The 23,377-nt window shown below is 41.4% G+C and overlaps 2 protein-coding genes across 2 annotated transcripts in view; one reads left to right on the top strand and one right to left on the bottom strand.

The window, feature by feature from the left end:
* CCDC158 (coiled-coil domain containing 158) overlaps nucleotides 1-23,377 on the bottom strand; it is a 44,215-nt gene that overhangs the window by 8,502 nt on the left and 12,336 nt on the right. The window contains 8 exon segments of the mRNA XM_084517975.1: nucleotides 5,120-5,252; nucleotides 12,923-13,054; nucleotides 14,923-15,112; nucleotides 15,490-15,596; nucleotides 16,807-16,908; nucleotides 19,097-19,285; nucleotides 20,116-20,183; nucleotides 22,080-22,243. Coding sequence (XP_084374101.1) covers nucleotides 15,520-15,596; nucleotides 16,807-16,908; nucleotides 19,097-19,285; nucleotides 20,116-20,183; nucleotides 22,080-22,243 — 600 coding nt within the window. The 3' untranslated portion in view covers nucleotides 5,120-5,252; nucleotides 12,923-13,054; nucleotides 14,923-15,112; nucleotides 15,490-15,519.
* Nucleotides 8,281-9,959, top strand: STBD1 (starch binding domain 1). Its single transcript, XM_084519292.1, has 2 exons — nucleotides 8,281-8,558; nucleotides 8,701-9,959. Exons 1-2 carry the CDS (start codon nucleotides 8,309-8,311, stop codon nucleotides 9,492-9,494), a joined length of 1,044 nt encoding a protein of 347 aa, XP_084375418.1. The 5' UTR covers nucleotides 8,281-8,308; the 3' UTR covers nucleotides 9,495-9,959.

Here is a 23,377-nt window from a genome sequence, read left to right as displayed (position 1 = left end):
GGCAACTGCGTGCTACCAGATCAAGTGTGTTCGGGTGGTGGAGATAAACACTTCACCTCCAGAGCTTATAGAGTCTTTGGGAGAATCCTTTCCCCAAGAGAGCTGTCAAAAGTCCTTGTAAGGTGAGCAGAAAAAAGGTACACAGAAAAAAGGCAGAGCCAGAGAAATGGGAGCTTCATTTAGAATTCAGACACATGATTTATAGAATGATCTAATTGCTTACAGCTTTCAGGCAAGCAGTGTCTTCTCCGAGGGGCCATGAGCAATCATACATGTATTTAAAAATTTAATAAAGGTTTAGCACAGTTAGCTCCTGAAGATTAAGAATAACTTAATCTCCTGCAAATGAAATACTTGCACTCAGTGATGTATGAAAAAGTATAAAAGAATATATAGGCAGTCTGGGGGTGGGAAGAGTGCTTGTCAAAAGAAAGCAAGCTTACTTAGGGCCCTCTGTAACTTATTTTGGTCCTCTCCTATGCATGCCCTTGGCTCACGTGATACTTCATTTAGACCAACTTCAGACAAAGTTTAGCAAAGTCCTTTCTGAGAAAGGCAGATTAAATTAGGCTGGGCACCTGAAAAATCCAAGGGAATGCTTAAGATGGTGTAAAGAACGTATTTCCATCAGCCAGGTGAAGACACATGCTCTAAAGGCTCCAATTATGATACACAGCTTCACTTTGCAGTAAATAACTTCACAGCTAGGCTAAGAGAATACACATGGAATGTGTATTTTTAGACATTTGCCTGTAAAGCTAGCCAACACAGGTAGCACGCTGTAAGAAAAAGCATAAAATGATACCACACCTTATGCCAGCATCCCACTGAGAGTCCTCCTAGGATCTGTTCTTTCTCAGCATCTAAAAAAAGCACTTTTGGTATGTTTTCAGAATCAACTTTTTCTCCCAGTTTAGATTATACCGTCAGCTACAAATACAGATGCACATGTTGTTTTTTATCACAAAACTCAAGCCTGTGTTTATTTTCTCAGCGCTCTTCAGACTTCGGACTTTGATAAATTTCTGTGTTAAAAGTTATTTGAAAATAAATATTTGGCTGTCTTTTTATGCTGCAATTTTCTGTGGGCCTGACAGGGTAAAGAATCCACATGGAAGTCAAAGCATAATGTCTACAGGACTTTAGATGACCGTGAGGGTCTAATAGCATGAATTTGCTGGAACATTTTAATTACGATTCAATCTATATGAGCATATGGGTACTGCAGCTTCATTGACATGCTAAACATAATTTAGCCAAATACATTATAATATATTTTATACTTTGGGGGCTTAGCTGCTGCCCATCCCTGTAAAAAAAAAAAATAAAAAAAAATCAAACAATGTCATATTATTGTTCCACTCTATTCCTGTACTGTAAAACGACCCTGCCATTCTGCTGCATGTAGAACTTCCACTGAAGAACAAAGTCATTTTGTTAGCATTTCTCATTATGTCTCTAAAGAATGCAGAGATTAAAGTATTGGGCACAGGAAAAGACTAAATTGAGCAAAACTTATAGGTCTTCAACTTTGATCCCCTTTTATTGGGCTCCAAGAGGAGATTTTCACTCTGTCTTCTCTGTTTCCTTCCTTCTCTTTCAAATCCTTAGGTGGGATTTCATTCTAACTTAGGAGGAGGTAAAAAGCATCAGGGACCAATTATGAAGTGGCTTTTGAAATGATACTGTACCAGCTAGGGAAAAAGGAGAACAGAGAACAACAGAACAGAAAGCATGACTTTCAAAGTGCGTGACTAACAAACAGAGAAAACTGGCGAAAATGGCTCATGGGAAACAAAAAGGAAAGGAAAAGTGATTTAGGGAAAGATGGTATTCCTTGATATTACTGGCATCATACACATATTTAGAGGAAGCACGGGATATGCTGTAAGAGACTGGCCTGATGAGCCACTGATGATAAGCTCTCCCTCAAACCCAAGAGGGAATTCCAAGACAGACTACTAAGGAAAATTAGGAAAGAGCAGCATTAGTACCGAGGGAAAACTAAGAAAAGTAACACTGAGATGCACATAGCAAGTGACATTAGATAAGAAGGAGTCATTCCTTATGTACATTTCTAATGAGCAAAACACCAAGGGAGGTATTTTTTTTCAGTGGAGAACAAAGCTAACAACAAATGATGCTTAAATAGACAAAACTTTCTCTGCCTCCTGCTACCGGAAAGCTCAACCACAGTCATACAGCTAAGACTATTACCAGCAGTGAGAAAGGATGAAGATATCAGGATGCAACAGGGATAGAACAGTTTGCATAGTAATTAAACCTCTTAATTGTTTGAGTCAGCTACGCGAAGATGAAATGTATTGTGCTATGGAAAAAATGTTAGAACAAACACAGTCACTAGCTGTTTCCTTCAAAATCCATGGAAAAAGAGTGCATTTCCAAAGAACCTATCCAATTTGCCAATGACACCCAGCTAGAAAACACAACAAGGATGATGAAGGGCTTCAAATGGATTTACAATGATCCCAGTGTGTCATACAACACCTGGGAAAATAAAGAAGAGACTACAAAACCAGGGCTGAATTACTTCCCCCAGTCACAACTCAGCTGTGCCAATACTGAATGAGGAACAACTGGCTAGGCTAAAGTTCAGCAGAGAAGCATATAGGGATTGCAGGAGACTGTAAATGTCAGCAAACGCCAAGTCATGCAGAAAAAGGGAAGCACCTATCATGAGAACAAAGATGAATGTGAGATCGTCCTTTGCTCTTCTCAGCCTGGGTAAGAACACCTCAGGGGATGACATCAGTGTCCAGGTTTTGTCACTATTCTTTAAGGGAGTTGTAAAGGGATTCAAAAGAGGGCAGGGAGAGTCACAGGAATGCCTACACACCTACGGCCAACATACAGAGATGGAGCAAACTGAGTTATGGAGTACGGATAAGCAATAACTGAGGACATGCCTAAGAAGTTCCAATAAAGCAGAAGGGTGATACAAACCACTGGAAGTTTCCAATTTCCACCCCACATTTCTCTGGGATAGGGGAAGTGAGCTGAGGGGGAACACATTAAAAACTAGCAAAAAAAATTAATAGAAGGGAAAGTTAAATAATGAAATACATTGTCCTGAAGGCTCTGGTTTCTCTGTCTTTCAAGATCAGGTTACCTAATCATCAGCAGGTTAATGTTGTCTTAAGGCAGAAAGGTAAAACACACCAGTGCTGCTTGATTGTTAAGATCAAAAGTTTCTGGAAGAGAATTCACAGTCCCTCTTGTATTTTACAATTCTTTTGGTGGCTACGAAGAACAAAGTCCTTAAGATACAGCTAGGCTTTACTGTCTTAGAAAACCTCAGTTTTACTATTAGAACTGCAAACATTCGAATTTTCAGTGTGTTCTTGTAGAAAACGCCTTCTTTGACAGAAGATGTGTAAAACGTTGCTCTTCCAAAGCTAGCAGGAGCTGAGAGAAACCCCCTGTGCACTGGCAGGGAGAGCTTTCACAGCCAGGCATTCTCCTCACGTGCCACCTGCTGGCTACTGCCAAATACTGCACAGGGAAGAGGGTCAGGTGCTCATAGCCAAGACACTCACAGTTAATTTGGGGAAGGGGTGGTACAGAAAGACAGTCAGGGTTACAGCTTCTTCCAGGACTGTGGAGCACGTCTGAAGTATATTAATACTTTGCCCTTCCCATTTTTCTACTTGGTTGGGTGGGGACACAATGTGAAAAGATTCAAACAACTTCCAAGAAAACCCCCATGGCAGCAGAAAGGCACCATGACTGCTCAGCTGAGATTTTAACTTGGTTCCTGGTGAAAGATACTTTAGACTAAGCTTTGTGAGCTCTTAGTAAGGTATCTACAAGATGATGTTGTTCCTTTTGCAGTGCAGTGATAGTAGAAGGATGTCTCTTACTATTCACCTGACAAAGATTGCTTGGCTTTCATTCTGTCACACCAAGAAGCCACAGCGTAAGGTCTGGCAGTGTGCAAACACTGACAGCCTTCATTCATTTTAGGCAATCTGCTACCTGGCACCAACCTCACCTGCGACCTGTTCTCCTTTTCCAGCTCAACTGAGCCTCATAAAACTGCCGCTGGGTTTTTAGGCACGCTCCTGTTGTGCTCAGGAAGAGCTCCCTGCAAACCTCCATAAAGCTTCCTGGGCCAAACTCTCATTCTCAACATGTCTGCAGAACTTCTCGATGCCCCAGGAGTACAGCCGAAGGACAAAACAGGGCTCCATAGTTTTTATTTCTCCTCTACTTGTTCATGTTTCTATTTTGTTCTGTTACAAAACTGGAAGAAGCACTGTACACACACAGCGGTGGTTTGAGAGCAGTACAGTCCTCAAAACAGCAACTCTATACCAGGAGAATAACAGTGGAACACAGCCAGACTCCCGAGTGCTCCCTAAATAGCATCCTACTGCCGCTGCCGGCGCCAGAACAGCCTGATGGATGCGCCACTGCTCTGATTTCAGCAGGGCACTTCTCACATGCTCTGAAGCTCCAGCTGAGATTCCTTGTCAGCACACTAGATGGCACAGCTTACAGGATAAAATTCAGAAAGTTCATCTGGGCGGCTGCTCGTGGGGCTCGGGCTTCCAAACAGCTATGGCTGCATGGCTGGTTATAGAATTGTAACACTAAATATCCACCCTACTGCTGTGGTTCTGAGATGTGAAGAGGTGGAAAGTTTGAGGCTCCTGATCTCACACCACTCAGCTGGCTGGTAATTCTGCAAAGTCACATGTAGCTTTTCAAAATAAGTTTCAGCAACTGCTACCGCATCGACTGAGTGAACAATGGTGCAACAAAGCCTTGGTGTTCACAGAGCACACACTTCCAAATTAATGCCATGTCAGAAACAATCCCATGAACAAGCTACAATTGTGAATTAGAAACAGAATTGATAGTGTCCCTGAGAACTTGAGAAACCGCCTCCTTGCCCATTTACTGTACTTTTGCTTTGTTTGGTTCAATGAAAGCTTTAAAAAATGCAAGATGCATTATGGAGCACATCTGTTAATCTGCTTTGGAAATTCTCCCAGGAGGCAGATGTTCCCACATCCCACATTTCAGGAAGTAATTACTATAGAAGTAATTACTATGGAAGTAATTCCTGTGGAAGTAAGACTGTGACAATCTGTACCTTTGCTTCGGAGCAGGAACTTCATTCCTCAGCATCGTGGGAGCTTTTGGGTCATCACCCTTCTCACTTCTCTCCTGTCAAGCATTTCTGCTTGTAACTCTCAGTAAGTCATCAGGGGCTCAGGAATTTCAAACTTTGCATTTGCAGAGGATACATATTAAAAAAAAAAAAAAAGATATGAAATTAATTATAGACAGCCTAAGGGCAGTTCCAAAGCACAAATTCTCTGCCACCTTGGCCTTTGTTACAACTGTGATTGAACCACCTAGAACTATAGTTATATCCAGCATAAATCCACGCAGCCTCAGAAAGAAAGGGCTGCCTTTCCTTTAGCCACCCATTCTTGTTTTCTCCCCTCTGTTGGCACATGTATTTGTATGGATGAAAAGGATTTATTTTTTTTTTTAATTTTATTTTCTGAGTTAATTTTCAGCTGAATCACTTACCTAATCTGACCCATTTTAATGGCCATGTGAAAGCAAAGGCCTCCATGAAACAGGGAGTGAGGACACAGGAGCTGAAGGGCCAGACAATTCCTTTCTGCAACAGCGCTGATTTAGGCTGGGCTCACATACAATCCTACCAGGCAGTCTTCAAATTATGAAGCCCTTTCTGATCCTGCCACCCACTGCAGCCACCACAAGCAAGTAACCATGGTTAGAATTGTGTTTTCTACTGAACCTCTTGCTCACCAAGATCTCCCTCACCTCTGAACTGTGATGAACTGTGTGTTCATCAGAAATGGCCATTCAACAGCAGATTATAGGGAAGACCCAGGTCTAGGAGGCAACAGTACTCAAAGTGGATTTACATCAGTGGATGCTGGTGGCACCTGGAAGCAACTGAGCAAAAGTAGCTGCTGTCCTCTGGGGACTACACAGGACTTCCTCAGGAAACTGGGTTACAGAACTGTCCTTCCCTGCCTGGGAGAAGAGGAAGCTTGTCTCTGGTGGCACCTTGGTCCTTTGCGTCTCTTCCTAGTCATTCAAATGCATTACATTAAGCAGCAATTACTCCCTGAGCACTCAAAGCACTCTGTGTGCTCTATTTTAGTTTCTTCTTCAGACCCTGGGTGAAAAGGAGACTGAGCAACAGACTTTTATGAGCATGGAAGATGGGTAGAACCAGAGGAAAACTATGCCCTTATTAAAGAAGCACCCTGCTTTTAGGTTGTCCCTTTGCCTTTCATCACTTTCACTTCTGTGTCTTCAAAATAAGCTGTTCCTTAAGGATTTTTGCAGTAGTCACTTCGTAGCTGTGCTAGTTTGGTGCCTCTTCCTTTCTAAGCCACTTTACCGGCTAATTTAAGAAAAGAAATGTTGGGGTTAGCAGCTCCCAACACCACCTCTGGCTTTGCTGAGGGCTGGCAGCAGGATGCTCTTCTGTTGTAAAGATAGGATGATTATTGATTTCAGTCTGCTCTGCTTCAGTGAGACGATCAGGAAGTTTAAACTGCAGTACACACCGCCTAACAGTCGGTAGCTTCTTGTGCCCTGAGAATCCCAGCTGGGTGACGTGGTGTATAAATACATGGGAATGTCTCTGCAATGAAGGCTAGAAAAAGGGATTTAAGTAAGCTACAAAAATATAATCTACTATGCAAGAAGTCTAAATAGTTAAATTATTACAGGCAGCCAGCTGTTTTACATAGCAAGGCTATACTGAAGGTACCTATATCCCCTTGAAGCATCAACAGTGGTAAAAGAGAGTGCACCCAAAAACAGATTCACTAAGGAAGTGCCCAGGCAGGTCCGAGCTTCTCAGCTCTTTTCTTTCACTGTATTATTGGACAGGAGATCTGAGCAGTGCATGTTTAATGTGTCTGAACCCATTCCACACATCAAAGTGGATATTTATACCCACGCACAAGCTCCGTACTTTGTTGGAGCAGGACTCCAGAGAAGGCTTTCTGTGGTAAGCAACAAAAGGAGAAATATTTAGATGATGAATTCTGCGTATTCACCTAGGCCACCGTATAACACATGAGCCAGGGAACTTCACTCTGAAGACTGCACACTTGTGCTGCCATAAATTTGGATGACATTTACTGTCCTGTTAAGCTAAGGCAGCACTGCTCTTAATGACACCGAAAGATTAGGAAGTTCACACTCTGGAAATAGACTTATTTGGACATCCACTTAGCCATTCTCTTTTCTAATGAGATAGATGATAAAAGCTCATCAGTCGGATTTGGAAACCAACGCCTTTGCTTAGATAAAGGATATTAAAAAAAAAAAAAAAAAAACAGTGGTAAAAAAGGACTGGAACTGCCTCCTGTAATTCTTCCTCTGGTGTTAAACTTTGGTGTGAGTAGCCTGACCCTTGCTGGACTGACAAACATTTTCACAGCTTGTCACTCCAGGATTACTGATTTGAAACACATTGCAAGCCATAAATTGCAATTATGCAAATTTCTTATTACCTAGTGTAAGGTTTATCTATATAGCTCTTACATTTCGAATCAAAATTTTACATTCTCACTTCAGGAGGAACAGAATTGGGTGGTAACATGAAGTTAAATTAAAACAACTGTCAAGTGTCCTCTGTGCTAATGGAACCTGAAGTCCTGGTAGTCCAACAAAGCTTCCTGAGCTTAACAATGCAGAAGATGGAAGAGCAGAACAGTGCTAAGAAATCCAATTGTAAGCATTAGAGTATGATGCGAGCATTACAAAATTAGGAGTAAACTTAACTCAGTTCTCAGGGACAGCAGAGAAAGCATGGCTTTTTTCTTTTTTTTTTTTTTTTTCACCACCCTGCACTGCTCAAATTAAACTGCGCAAACTTCTGCGGCTACTACAGGTACAAGCTCGCTGCTCACGAATGCTTTTTATTCAAAAAGAGGAATGCAAACCAAGCACTCGCTCCCCAACTTTTGCGTGTGAGCTCTGCTCAGTTCCTCGGTTATCCGTGACATAAACCACTTGCAGCACGGCCACCTCGTGCAGATTTAAACGCGGAGAAGCAGGAAAAAAAAAAAGGAGAGATGATAGAAAACGGAGGGGAGGGGGGGCAAATCTCGCAACTTTTTCTCCCCCGGCTCATTCCGAGCCTCGCTGCCTGCCTCCTCCCTCCTGCCAGCCAGCACCCGGGGGACCTGCGGCCCGCCCCGGGGGCGGCTCCGGCACCCGGCTTAAAGCTGGGCGGCGGGGGCGGGCCGGGGGCAGCCCCCGGTGCCAGCGCCCGGCCATGGCCCGCGACCGCGGCCCCCCGGTGCTGCGGCAGCCGCCCGGCTCCCCGCGCCTGCCCGCCGCGCTGCCCGCAGAGCCCCGCGGCTGGGGCTGGCTGGGCGCGGGGCTGTGGCCGGCGCTGGTGGTGGGGCTGCTGGCCGCGCTCGTCGCCTGGCTCTGGTACGGCAGCGGCGACGGGAGAGGCCAGGAGAGCGGCGGGGAGGCGGCCGGGGAGGCCCCGAGGGCGAGGGGCGAAGCGGAGGGCACAGGTAGCGAGCGGGGGGCTGCTGCTGCTGGTGCTGGTGCTGCTGCGGGGGGGACTTGCCCTGCATCTGCAGGGGTTTGGGCTTGCTGCTGACCTTAACCATTCTTTTTTCTTTTTTCTTTTTTCTTTTTAATTGTTGTGCTTAGAGGATCTTCTGGCGAGCGGTGAGCAAGTGCTGCAGCAAGCCAAGGCTGCTGCTGCGCTGTCGAGCCCTCAAGAAGCAGGGGAGGATGCGCCGCAGCATAACCACGCTGAGAGCAGCAGGGCGGCCTGCAGAGCTCCGGAGAAGGAGCTGGCAAAGCCATGTGCTGCTGCCTCGGAGCCCGACGCCGGGGAGCATCCAGTTGATGTGCGTGGTGGCCAGGCTGGGCAACCGAGACCCCCTGTGGGACAGGGGAGCGCTGGATGGTGCGTGATGAGCTCTGGCGGTGTTTGTAAGGATGGAAGCGAGGAGCAGCTGGGACAGCCAGCCCAGGTTCGGGACCTGGACCAGGAAGAGTGGGAGGTGGTGTCTGAGCACCTGGACTGGGGGGAGGCCGGCAGGAATGGCAGCGTGGAAGACTCGGACAGCAAGGAATGGGAACAGGGCGACTGCCCCGATGGGGACCTGAAAGCAAAGCGAGTTGCAGCGGTGCCCCCGATGTTTCAGAATATCCACGTGACTTTCCGCGTGCACTACATCACTCACTCCGACGCTCAGCTGATCGGCGTTACCGGTGACCACGAGTGTCTTGGCCAGTGGCACAGCTACGTTCCCCTCAAGTACGACAAGGATGGCTTCTGGTCTGAGTCCGTTAGCTTGCCAGTAGACACCAAAGTAGAGTGGAAATTTATCTTGGTTGAGAATGGGAAGGTCACACGTTGGGAAGAATGCAGTAACAGGACCCTAGTGACCGACCATGAAGATCGAATCGCTCACCAGTGGTGGGGACACCACTGACTGGATTTTGGAAGCTGCTTATCTAATGGCAAACCTGCTTAGATTAAGCACAGAGCCCCTGTAAGTTCTTTCTCTTCAGTAGGAGACCTTCTCAGCTGCACAGCTCTGTAAGTCCCATATCAAACTGGTTAAACTGCGTGAGCAGCAGATCTCGGTCACTCCCTTTAGGAGATCATCTGGCATCCTGAAAAATCAACCTCATGGTCTGAAGATTTGCAAGGTAGGAGCTGAAGGCATGAGCAGCATTCCAAGCAGCTGCCTGTCCGGATAAATCTGGACCCTGGACTTGAGTTTGTGCTGCTTTGAGTGGGGCTGTGGGATATATCTTTGTGCTGACGGCTTAGGGCTTTAAAAGCATTCTAGGAAGTGTGGTTACCTGCACTGCAATAGGAACTTAAGTGTTTTAACTTATGTAATGTATTAAGTAAGCAATAAACACTTTCAGACTGACAGTCCTTTATAACATAACCTGTGAACTGACTCTTAATTAACTTGGATAGAGTTGGGTTTCTTGACCAGAAATCTTACTGCTAAAGGGTTCCTGAAAAGTAACAGGCACCCTTTGGAATAACAAAGGTCTAACTGCTAAGTACTTCATTTTTCTGCTCACTGCAATCTAGGAAGGACCTCAGCTCAAGCAAAGGCTTGGCAGATGCATCCTTTTTTAGTCAAATCATCACCCTGAGAGGAGAGCAAAGGTCAGAAACAACTGTCTGGGCTTAATAAATTACTTTGTCAGGGAGGGAGCAGGTTTTTTTTTTTTTTTTTAAACAAACAAACAAAAACACCACCACCTAAACTAGGCTGCTGTGATAATCAGAGGACAGGATTCTCCCTGAAATATGTGGCACATCCTGCCTGTGAAAACACTACAGTACTGTTACAAAGTACTTATCTTGAGCTTGTTTCAAGACTAGTCTCTTCCATGTGAATTTGTTCTTGCTAATTTGAAGCCTTCCAAGTAAGCCGGATCACACACAATGCTTCCAGCATCAACCAGCTGTTATTTTTATAAAACAGAAGCAGAGAGGCTGCTCTATTGGCCTGCCTTTCCTACTTTCCTAATTTCGGTTCCAAATGCACGATATGCCACTTCCAGCAAGCTCTTCTTCCTATAGCAAGGAACCTATTTGCAAATACCATGTCACTAGAACAAACTTGCTCTGCAGAGCGTAGTTTTGTGTGAGGTCTGGAAGTGTAGACATCAGCATTTCAGTATGGGACACAAGCATGTTGCAAAGCTAATTTTCTCTGCTTATTTTTTCTGCTTCACGTGGTGGAGCAGTCTCAGCACATGAACTAGACTAGTTTTGAGTGCTAGTTTGTGTTCTCAGGAAAAACAACCCCCTCCCAATTGTCACGTGACAGCACAACTTGCTCTGTGGGACAGTTACTTCTGCAGATAATGTTAGCTTTGCTTGCTGCTTGTCTCAAGGAACTTAAAGATTCAGGTGAGAAAGTTTGATTTCCTTACTCAAGGGAGCTTTCATACATCAGAAGGAGCAAGGTAGGAAATATGAGTTTCAAGCTTCCTGTTTACTGCTTCTCTAGGATGAAAAGCACCTTTATTTCTGTGTGGAAGTGCTGCAGGTCTGGAAGGTATGTGGGATCACTGTGGGCAACTGGATGCAAAAGGGAGACGAAGGAGCTGACAATTCAGTAGGTGATTGCTGCTATTTCAGTGTTCTTTTAGGAGTGTGCATGTGCACACGCTAGTCCTGACCTCTCTCAACAGAAAATTAATGTGGGACTTAATTATTTACTGCACAAGTTCAAAGGGATTAGGACTTACTTGGGCTGACAAATTAATACTAACATCAGGCTTCTTTCATCTAAGGAGCTACTGCTTTGCTGTAATAAATGCTTCTCCTGTTTAATTATGACTGCTTTCTGTGTGTCAACAGAAAGCTGGGAAGCTCTGCATTTTTCGCACTTCCCTGATAAATTAAAGGGTACAATATACCCAATATACACAGGTATGCAGCTGAAATAGAAGCTGATCTTCAGGAATCAAGGATACCCAAGCCAAACATGTTCTTTCAAAAGGTCTGAAATTCTTTTTCCCATTTCTGACAGTGCTTCGAATAGTGAGATACTGTCAACTTTAAGCACTTTTTTAATAACCACTGCTATTTGAGTGTATTTATACGTACATTGCAGGCTTATCTGAGAAGATTAGCTGTGGTACTAGATTAAAGTATTCACTAGAAAGCCAATTAACCCACACTAGAATAGATTCCCTAATGCAATAATGAACATGTTTCAAACAGGCTAACTCTAAGAAGTCTCTCAAATTGAGGGCACTTTTTTTTTTTTTTTTTTTTTTTGATTAGACACCCTGCACTTTGATCCTACAGACTGCACATGCATTCTTCATGATTTCATCATCTTGCTCAATGATCAGAGTTTGTTTTCTTCCTAGTAGCTGGTATGGTGCTGTGTTTTGGATTCAGGAGGACAAAAATGTTGATAGCACACTGATGTTTTAGTTGTTGCAGAGCAGTGCTTACACTAAGCCAAAGGCTTTCAGCTTCTCCTACTGCCCTGCCACTGAGGAGGCTGGCAGTGCACAGGAAGTTGGGAGGGGACACAACCAGGACAGCCGACCCAAACTGGCCAAAGGGATATTCCATTACCGCTGGATGTCACGCTGAAAAATAAAACTGGGGCTTATCCAGGGGAGCTGCTGTTGCTCAGGGACTGTCTGGACATTGGCCAGCTGGTAGTGAGCAATTGCATTGTGCATCACTTGCTTTGTTTATTTGTTTTGTTATTTTTTTTCTTTTCCTTCCTTCTTTTCTTTCTTCTTAAACCGTCCTCATCTCAAACCATTACTTCTTGCGCTTTTCTTCCCCTTCCTGGGGGCTGTATGGTGTTCAGCTGTCTGCTGGGTTAAACCACAAGGTAGAGTTGAACAAAGTTGTCTTGCTACATAAAAATGGTTATGCTAGACTGGCTGAATATCTGTCTAATAGACCATCCTGACTGTGAGACTAGTGAACCTACGTGTGAGAAACAAGTTCTTGTTGACATTTCTACATGGATCTAGCAGCCAACAGCTCAGGATTTCCAAAAGCAAATAATAAAATGCCTCACTCACAGCTTGGCAAAGAAAGTGCAGCCAAAGACCTGCAGTTTAAACTGACCAGCTCAGACTCACAACAAACTATTAGACAATTTCATTACTTTTAGGTGAAATACAATCTAGTCTTATTTGTGAAGTAGTTTAGTGCCTACTGGTGTGCCTGGATGATAAGCTGAGCAGACAGCCTGAGACTTGGAATGGGGACTGGGCTCCTGTTGGACATGAACTAGTTTTAAGTCACATACAGAAACTTGCATTGCATCTTCCCTGCTTCCTATTTATTTTGCAGTTGCCTTTGCAAAAACCATAGCTGACCCACATTTTCTTCAGGAGTTAAACTTACTGTTAGGAGTCTCTCCACATGATCCATTCAAATATATTAGACTGGTGTAAGGTTTTATCTGTAGGGTGGTGGTTGCCGTCTGTGGTGTCCTGCTGTGGTCAACATTTGCCTAACAGTCCTCCTGTTATCCACCTGTACAACATGCAATAACACAGTGTGATTCATGCCGCAAAGTCCAGGGTGTATATAGCTGGACTTGAGCTCACATCTACAGCCCTTCACCTCCCCCAGGACGATCTTTCCCTTCTGCTGGAAGCTCAGGCCTGTTCCTAACTGATGGATTCCAGCATGAGGATGTTGAGCTGCCTTTTTGCTTGGCAGATCTCTCTTCTCTCTGGCTATTTGTACCTCTCCACCTGCTCCCTTCCATTCTCCCAGGTCTGCAATCTTTTGAAACTCCTTTTAGCTTGGCTCCTTGAACGCAACTGAGAATGCGTTTTTCAGTGACCTTTTACAAGCTGCCAGACTACGGAGTGAATACATGCTCTCATTTTCTACACCTCACCTTTTTCTTAGTAAATCTGTGGTAGAGCTGTCAAATATAGGCAAACTGTAATGCACAAGCCATCTAAAACAAGTGATCCTTTCAATACAACCCATTTACAGGAAAAGGGAGGTGCCTTTATTAACATTCTGACTAAAGCTTGCAACACTGTTGAAAAAAAAAGTAAATAAGTGGAAAAAAGTGATTGAGAAATCCAGAAAATTACTTGAATTAAATCAAAATACAGTTGACAGTGACTGAAAAAAAACTTCAGAACAATTCACTAATCTCTTTCCCCACACAATAATTCCTCAAACTAATACTCAGAGGTTTGATCTCCTCTGGATGTAGTTCTATAGCTTTAAAGCCAACAAAACTAAGCTTGTATCTGGATGGGTGTGTGCTAATGAACAGCTTTCGCAGAGCCACAGATAATAGTCATGGTTTGGACAAAATTACCGTACTTACTGTAAACCCCTTGAATTCAAGCACGGAATTCCACGTTGCCATAAATCTAAGGCGATCACAACTTCTGAAAAAGCAGGCAAGCAAAAATGCTAAGGCTAGAGAACCTGCCTCGCTGCCACCTCCTGCTCACCCAGGTACAGCTGCTCAGCCCCCTCTTCTGTGTTTGGGCACCAATTATTTCAAAGGACGTCCTGCCATGTGTTTTGGTAGTACTGTCTATAGCACTCATAGCTAGAACTCCCCTGATAACAAGCCAGCAGCTTCCACAACCGACTTCTCAGACAGCCTTGCTCAACTCTGAAAGGGAAGCACTTTTAATATGCTATTCATGACCAGTCTGCCAAAAAAAAAAAAAAAAAGGCAAATTCTGGAAAAGTACTCAATTTAGGATGAGTACAAAGTTCTTGCTCGCCTTTTATAGAGCTATCTTGTTTCCTGAGTTACTGCAAATACTAGCAAAGCTTTGAAGAATTAATCTGATATTTTAATGATCTTAATACCTTCAAACTATTTTTAGTGTCACCCATTCTGTTAATTAAGTGCATTAGGTCATTTACCCACTGCTGCACAGTCCTTAAATGCTACTTGATAAAAAGTGTTAAAATAAATTCACATATGCCAGATGTGCTAAATATTCCTTCCTGCTTATTACTAAATCTTATACTAGGAGTGGCCTTCAAAAACCATTTGTAGACACATAATAAGGGAAGGATGTGTGTTTTGGTGACTCAACTGCAGAATATTTTAGAGAGCAAGTGGAAGTAATATCCCCAGCTATTTTAGCAAACTTTTAGCAAACTAAGTTATACCAGACTATTAAAAAGTCAGTGTAGTTTCATAATGCATTTTTTCCCACCTAAACCTCACCTATTTCAGTTTTTATAAGAGGGACACGGACGGAGGAAGGATAAAAAGTCCCAAACAATCCAGGAACATACACTGCTCTGAGTCAAAATATGACTGCTATGCTTACAAACTTAAGCCCAGGGCAGATTTTGTACTACAAACCAAGGATGATAACATGTAATGAAAATTACAACAAAAATACCATTTGATGAGTCCGTTTTGCTTGAAGGAATTATGGTATAGGATGAAATCTGTTCAGTCTTGCAGTTGTAGGCATGTGGTTCAAAACATTTTGATATCTCAACGTTAACAGGAGCCACATCCAGGTTTCCTGCTTGAACTGGTAATACTTAGTAGCTCTGGGACATCCACATGAATTGGAACTTACTGAACTAGAAGCATGGGGGGAAAACGGTTTATTTTAGATTGTGGAATACACATCACTTCAAAACTAAATGTCTTCAAAAAAAAAAAAAAAAAATAGGACCTGAAATCATGTGCAAGATCCAGAACACATGGAAGAAAGCCCTTACTGTAACTTGAAGCAATCAGCAATGCCCTGTGGCCAGCATCACCCACAGCACATAGCTACTGACAACATGTGCCAGGGAAAGTCTGTATTTAGATATTACTTGGACGTGTTTACTCCTCTGTACTTCCCATTCATTTAAAAGTAAAAACCTGTAAAGAATGTCCTGGTTCAAGGCAAGAATTGCAGAACTATGAGAACCCTTATTATCACAGTTTATTTTAAACACAGCATACATACGTGAAAATAATCATTAATGCACATAAATCTTCACTTTGACAGCTTCTTCTCCTTTTCCTTTGCTTTCTCTATCTTCATTTCCTGAGTTCTGATCATTGATGACATAGCTGAAAATAGCAAAAGGAACAGATTATCTGAACACCAGCTTATGTTAAAATGATTGACACCTCAGGTGCAGACTCCAAGCTTTGTAATATCCTCCCACATGTTACACTCTGCATTTATCATGCCCTTCTAAATAAAACTTTGATTTGCACTTCTTCAGATGCAGGAAAGATGGATCTAGTTGTGAATAGACACCATGTAATCTGCTTTCTGGTGTCTAAGTGCCAAATAGTAGAGTGATGGAAAAATGCTACTGATTTAGAATCTCTCTTACAGGGCAACATTAAATTAATGTTCAGCCCAGTGACCATGACAACAAGTTTACTTATTATGCATATATATATTTTATTTTTTTTATATACATAATCTCTTTGATATAGTTACAGTTGACACATTACAGATTTGTACATAGATTTTTATGTAGCATACAGAAAACAGACTACCTGAAGATGTTAGCAATGGCCAAGAATAAAAATGAGAACAATTACCTTATACTTCATATATGACCATTTTTTAAGCAAATCAGGTCACTTGAATGTCCTTGATGTGTGAACTGTATGATGTAGGGAAATACTGGTTTCCCATAGCCATGTAAGGAGACTTAAAAGAGAAAAGGTGGAGTTATTGGAATGTGTAATTCAGAAAAAGTGCAGAGAAAAGATATTCCATCTCATCTAGCATTCTGCCATTGCAGGCAGGGCTCATGGTAGTCTTATCAGTGACTTCAAAGGGAGCAAGAACAGTTCAAAAAAGTTGTCTATGACTGTGGTCATCTCAGATTAAAAAAAAAAGAAAAAAAAGAAAAAAAAAAAAGAAAACGTTGAAGAGGAAAGGATATGCTTGTAAGGCCACTGCTGGGAAGCTATGTTTTTTTTGAATCAATTGCTGTCACAGTATCATCCAGTTTCTATAAGAGTCATCAGCTTTTGACACGATAGCACATGAGGGCAGCCCTGACCAGCTGCCATGTTTGAAATGTTAAGGATCTTGAAGCTTATTAAGAGTTAAGGGGCTGAGAAACAACGCATCGTGTAGTTAATCTAATTACTCTCTGAGGAGCAGGATAAAGTAGAAGCGGGTACTGGTAAAACAGGAACAAATAAACTGACATCATGTAAAACACAGAAACACAAGTAGTGCTTTGGCAGGTAACACAGTTTCTGGGGAGTGCATTTTAAATAAAATAGGAATGTATTTGGTAAATACTGGCACCTTGGCTTTTTCTCTGTAACGTTTCCACCTGGTTTTGCAGGCTTTCCATCTTGTTCTGTAGCTTCTTAGATGTGTCCTCACTAGTTTCCACAGACTGAGAAGCTATTGAAAAAATTACTTGTTTGCATGTTATGACAAAATAAAAGAGTCATTGTAAGATAAATTATTTAATCATTCCATCTAAAGTAAAGTTCCTAGAAAACGTCAATCAAAATTTCCAGTAGCAAAGAAAATGAGTGAGAAGGCAAGGTTATTAAAAGAATTTTATATTTTATTGCATTTCTGTTCAAGGGAGAATGCAAATGAATTTCTAGATTGCCTATAAATGTGCTTGGGAATGGGAAAAAAGTGTTTTATGTTAATTAAGTAATATTTATACCCACAACTTATAAATAAATCTCTGCCAGTAAATTTGCAGTGATTGCACAAAGGAAAGTAGTAGTGTCACTTTCATTTTACCAATGGGAAAACTAAGGTACAGAAAGATGCAACTTATTGAAACAAGGAATAACCTGAGCATTGCTAGGCAACTGACTGAAAGTCATGGCTGTGACTTTGACTTGCTAGATCTCCCATGGTCTACATAGGAACAATCTGGAGTTTAATTCCAATTGTAGTTGTGGAGGTAACCATACCACAAAGCCTGGCATTATGCTTACATTCCCTAAAACAAGTGAAATCCAGAGATGAGACACACTAGAGAGGAAGTTTGTGCTGCTCTACAGGCACAGAAATGTGCAGGTACCCATTTGGCCATTTCAGCACATAGAGTGGGAAATGCCACACACCTTTGCACTCTGCTTATGAACAGGCATTTCTGAGTTGCTGGATGTGCACTGAAAATACAGGTGAGCTAATAAATACACACTTTGTCTTTGCACAGCCAGCCAGAAAGCAAAGGTCAATTAGCAATACTGTTCATGTTCCAGTCAGGCTGATTGCACAGCCCAGCTCTTTTAGATACCTTTCTACAGACAGAGAGAGGATCCTGATGTTTTTAAAGTACTGAAAAATGAAGTAACTGAGAAGCTTGCATTTATGTGATAGCAGTGCAATACAAACATGCTACAGTTATGCTGAAAATACAGAAAAAACAATTTCCAGCTGAGAAGCAAGACAAATCAGTCTCTTTTGATTAGATTTCTGCCAGTACTACAAGTAGCTTAGAGCTAGGTGGGCTACATTTCTATTACACTGCTACTTGCAGTGCTTATTTGCCTGCTAAGAGAAGTGGTTGTTTTCAGATTTTAAGAAAGAGGAAGAGAAAAATTACAAAAAATGTTATTTGGCAATTAAGTATCATGTGAAAAGTCAGTAGCTTACCTGCTTTTCTTTTTGTACCTACTTACATTTTGTACCTACTCACATTCTGCAAAGTGAAGTAATAAAGCAGACCCAACAGCCTGGCTCATCAGTAAGTAATTAATAGACTACCTGGAATGGAATGCTCATCATCCTCATCCATTTGGTGGTTCTGGAAAACCTATTTTTCTACCACTTAAAGGCTACAAAGACACAGTCTTATATCAGTATTTTCAGTAAACCCCATAACATTTTTAGATGTGTTACAGAGATAATATCAACTATGAAAAATGTGAGTATTAGACAACTTTGTTGCCTGTTATTGCAAATATTAAGCAACCCTACATGCTACATATTTACCCAAATAAAGAAATTCACTGGTTCTTACATTTAGTGGCATGTGGCACGTATGTCCTCTTCCCTTTGTATAGCACACTGATTAGCTACTATATTTTACTCACAACTCGTTCATCACAGAAAAAAACACCTCTACTTAAACACATCTGTGACAGGGCTTAGCTTTCACAAGATAGAAGTCTCTACCTTGTATCAAAGGCAGTCTGATGCAAGCAAAAACAGCAGTTTCAGGTAAGTGGGCCAGAACTCCTGTGTTTTAAAATGAACCACTGATAAGTTATCTTTCAATAAATTTGCAAGCTGTAGTTCTATTTTCTGGAACAACAGATCAAGATCAATCCTGTATCAGCCCTGTACACTTCAGAAACACCAGTGTGTATATTTGGCAATGTGACTGGGTTCTGTTAGCTACGCATTACAAACATATATTAAAAAACCAAATGCAGAATTAAGTAAAGGTACCACAATCACAAATCGCCAAAGACTGGATCAGTGAACGATGGTGGGACTCCACAGGTTTTTACAGAATAATAGGAGCAGAATTTAACCTGCTGTTTGTAACTCACTTACTGTATTGGCTGGGAAGAGACCTAGCCAAGATCTTTGGATCAGTAAATGGGACTGGACTTACTTATCCAGGAGACTGTGGATTCAATGTCTGGAGAATCACTTTTCCTCACAGAGGGTCTGTGCTCTGGTGAGGTGCTGGGGCCAGCTGCAAGGTCGTCTGGTGGAGCAATTAACAGCAAGTGTAGTGGAGACCTTTCTCTGCACCTCTCAGCTGAACAGGCCTTCTTGGGTCTGGACTTGTAATGAAGAGCTGCTCAGAAGAATTCTGGGGTTTTCTCACAAAATCCCGCCCTTCAACTACTCTCCAGAAGACTGGAGAGTCTTCTGTGTAAAAAGTGATACCTGTAGGTATTTTGGAAGCTAGGGAAATCCCTGGATGTCATAGATGGTTTAATAGAATGCTGACAGTATCTACTTTCTATACTATTTAGAAGTTTAAAAAGAAGATTCATAGCAGTTACTCCTCAGGACAGACAGAGGAGAACTAAGCTGTCTCTGAAAAAAATAAAAAAAATAAAAAAAATTGACCTAAATACTAAGAGACAACAAATTTTCAACATCTGTAGGCAATTTTCACAGAAAATTCACAGAATGTAAAATTTCTGCGCAGCAAAAGAGAAGAAGGCTAATCCTACTATCTTCCAACCTCGATGCTCAAAGACATACCCTTAATATTCATATTTAGGTTAATGTCACTGCATTTTAAAAGGTACTGACCATGCAGCACTTTCAATAAAATCAAAGGGAATCCTCAATGACTTGATCCCTCTCAAAAGCATATCAATATTTAGATACTTGAATACAGAATACAGGCTCTTAAAGGCCTAAACTTAGGCACCAGAATTTGAAAGTATTATCCATACTAATTACACAAGGCTATTGCTATTCACAAATAACTGTCACAGAAGAAACCCATTTTAAGTGTTCTGGTATCAGCCTCCATGGAGCTTGTTTGCACCAAACCACAGATTTTGCAGCAAGGTTTGTGTGTTTTTTTTTTTTTTGAATAATACTCAGTAACGTGTCAGTTCCACATCCATGGGGAGCACTCATCCTCAAATGCAGCCAGTGAAAACTCACCAGGGGATGTGAAGGGCCAGGTCGTGCCTTGGGATTGATGGTCTGCAGTTGGTAAGCATAAAGGATCCCTGCAAGCAAGAAGATGGCAAAAACTTGCAATATTCTGTAAATATTGTGCTAAGTTTTGGTAATGCTAGCTAGCCTCTACAGTGAGAACATAAAGCTCTCATATGTAATCCCCACCTCTTCTACATGTATATTAAAGGCAAACAATGCAATTAAGTTCCAGAGCTCTTAGAGGGATGAAAGAAACATCCCAGCTTTGTTTTGTAGTTCCCAGGAAGTTTTTAGCATTATGAATAAAACAAAAACATGCTCACAACTAATGCAGTTTTAAAAAAGCCTTAGAAAATGAATTTTGAATGAGTACTTTGAGAAGCAGGTAGCTCAGCTAAGTGAGATCACTTCTCACTGGACAAAAGAATCCTGTTCCATGCTGCTTTCAGTGACAGAGTCTCTAGTTGGAGCCTCCCCACATGGAAAAGACATAGGGCTGTCAAGGTCACAGCAAAAAAAAACCTTGCTATTAGGTTTGCTACACTTTACTTTTTTAGAAGATGAGCTGCTTTTTTAGCAGAGTAAAATTGCACACAGCTATATCCTAAGGGTGAAGAAAAACAATAGTAAAATAGTTACGCACGTTCACTGAAAGTCTATTAGACTGGTAGTGAATTTAGATCACTGAAATAAGGGCTATCTTTGGGAAATAAAGGACTACATTTTGTACAAATAACACGTAGTCATGGAAATGGAAAAAAATGTATTGAACTTCTAATTTTGACAACTACTGCCACTGTTATCTTCTTTCTTGTTACCCACATGACAGAGCCTAGATCTAGCTTCTTCAAACCAGCTTCCACTTATTAGGAATGTGCTTTCTAGTCCATATCTCACCTAACGACATCAGATAAGTACCATCATGTATTCATGCCGTTTCCAGCTTTGTCCTGTGCGTTTTCTCAGGCACAGTACATTTTTAGAGTACAGCGATATTTGATGAGAGAACGAAACGGATCACTGATTTATATCCGAGCAACAGACAGACTGACTTTAAGTACTGGCATTGAGAGACACTTAGAAGTATTCCAAAGAAGTAAAATCCTGCTGAACTTAGTGTTGACCTTTTGTAGAAATGCTCCCTTTCCTCCAGCAGCTCTGCAGTTGTACCTGTATCTCTGCCAAATACACCCTGCTAAGCCTGCTTCAAGCATACAAAGTGCTATCCTTATCATGTAAAACCTTCTTCCCCTGTCAGTTTTTTTGCAACAACCTCAAGTTGTGAATAGAATTATTTTTTTTCTTGTCCATAAATACTTGCTGTTTGACATCTTGTTCTGATATGGTAACTTTGGATACAGCACAATTCTTAACTAAGGCACTGAGAATGGAAGTAAAAATAGAAATAAAAACAAAAATCAAGCTTCATCTCAATTTTCATAGGAGATAATCCATAACATCTCTCCTCTGCCAAACCTATCTTGAGGCATCTGGTTCCAGCTTTCCATTCACCATTTGTGTTTCTTTTGGTGGAAGTCCACTATTTAATTAACAAAATATTTATTTAAAAGGAAATTTGTTCTATGGGGGATATTGTCACCTTTTTCTTTACAAAAAAGGCTGAAGTGCTGAATGCCTTTTAGCAGTCATCCTCACTTGTTTAAAGCCAAGAAAGAAGAGAAAGAAGGAATTCTATGTGAAAATAAAAACATAAATGCCCAAAAGAAAGCAATAAAGGTAAATGGTGTAGTCACTTCTATTTCCCTGCCATCTGATGTATCTGAGGAACCAGGCAAACCACAGAAGCTGTGGAAGCTTTTGGCCATCTCACCTTTATTCCTAAGACTACCTTTCTTGCATAAAGATATCCTATGCTACTCCCAAAATACATGAATGTCCAAATTCTAGTTTTAGAAGACAACAGAGGTATACCACACATGACAGAAATAACAGTTTACTGCTCTTACACAGTGTTCCTTATGGTTGCTAAAGGTGATGTTTTCCCACCATCGCTGTCATTCTTCCCAAGATCTACAGAGGAGATGTTATCATCTGAGCTTGTTAATTCTTGAGGAGTCCTCTTTAAGTCCTGCAGTGGTTCCTCCTTCAAAACGCTTAGCTTGGAAAGCATCTGAAATAAAATCATTTTGTTACAATGCATTTTAATAAAGACACACAGCTTTTCAAAACACATCCAAAGTCACATGTTTTTCCACCTCTTTTCTTGAATTACCAGTTAGAAAAAAGTGGGGTTTGGTAGTTCTAATTAAAAAGTGGTAGAGGCTAGGTCATGATAACTTGAAAACTGTCAAAATACTAAATGTGACCACACTCTTATCTGGAAAGTTATCTGACCAAAATATGTAAAGAAACTAAATACAATTAAAGGAGAACATAGCTGACATAACTGTGTTTTAAATAAACATTGTAAAAAGGTTACTACTATTGTCCCAAGGTCAAAAACAAAAAATAAGCATTTAATTATAAGAGTATTTTTTCTCACACAACCACAAGCTTTTTCACAACAACCCTGTTACCTTTTTAACCTGTGATTCCAGGTCTTACTGTACAGAGAACAACCAGCTTGGAAGGTAGTAATATTAGTATCTCAGGGTGCTTTCTAGGCACTTGTTTCTCTAACAGCTGAGTTGTCTGCAATTATGAACTACTTAATTGTCACAGCCCTGCTCTGCGATGAAGTGCAACATCATTCAAATGAAACCATTCCTTCCTATGAAGAACTGGTTTTTCCAGAGTACTCAACACATTGCATACTCAAAGCATTGCTCCCACCAACTTAACCTTCATCTGTGCACAGAACGGGCACTTTTTGCTGATGCATTTTTATTGAAAAACATCAGGTCCGTTTTGGACGATTATACAAAATCTATACAAAAAAAACAGCAAAAGATTTTTTTTCCTCAAAATCGATTTGACTTGATGTTTTCTATAATGGAAAATCAACATAGCACTATAACCCAATTTAAATCTAACGTAAATGTACAAACACAAAAGAAAATAAGGGCAGTGTTTTATCTTCTAGGATAAATTTGGTCAAAAATCAGTGAAAGCCAGCTTGGAGAAAGATTTAAGTATAACAAGCAGTAACTTTTAGAAGGTCGATCAGATGGTAAAATGTATCAGGAACTATGGACAAGTCTATTTTCACTACCAAATATACATGGTTGACAACAAATACCATAAAACAAAAAAAGTAAAAAATGAAGTTATTGGTGATGCAAGTAAGATGAACTGCTATTACAAT

Source organism: Aythya ferina (genome assembly GCF_964211825.1).
Source record: "Aythya ferina genome assembly, chromosome: 4".
NCBI classification, from domain to species: Eukaryota; Metazoa; Chordata; class Aves; order Anseriformes; family Anatidae; genus Aythya; species Aythya ferina.
Note: the sequence above shows the minus strand (reverse complement) of the source record. Positions and strands in the feature narration are given on the sequence as shown.

Excerpts from the sequence above, each read along its gene's own strand:
- STBD1 (XM_084519292.1), top strand. The coding sequence starts at position 8,309 with ATGGCCCGCGACCGCGGCCCCCCGGTGCTGCGGCAGCCGCCCGGCTCC. Across the intron at positions 8,559-8,700 it reads GGGCGAAGCGGAGGGCACAG|AGGATCTTCTGGCGAGCGGT; the intron begins GTAGCGAGCGGG and ends TGTTGTGCTTAG.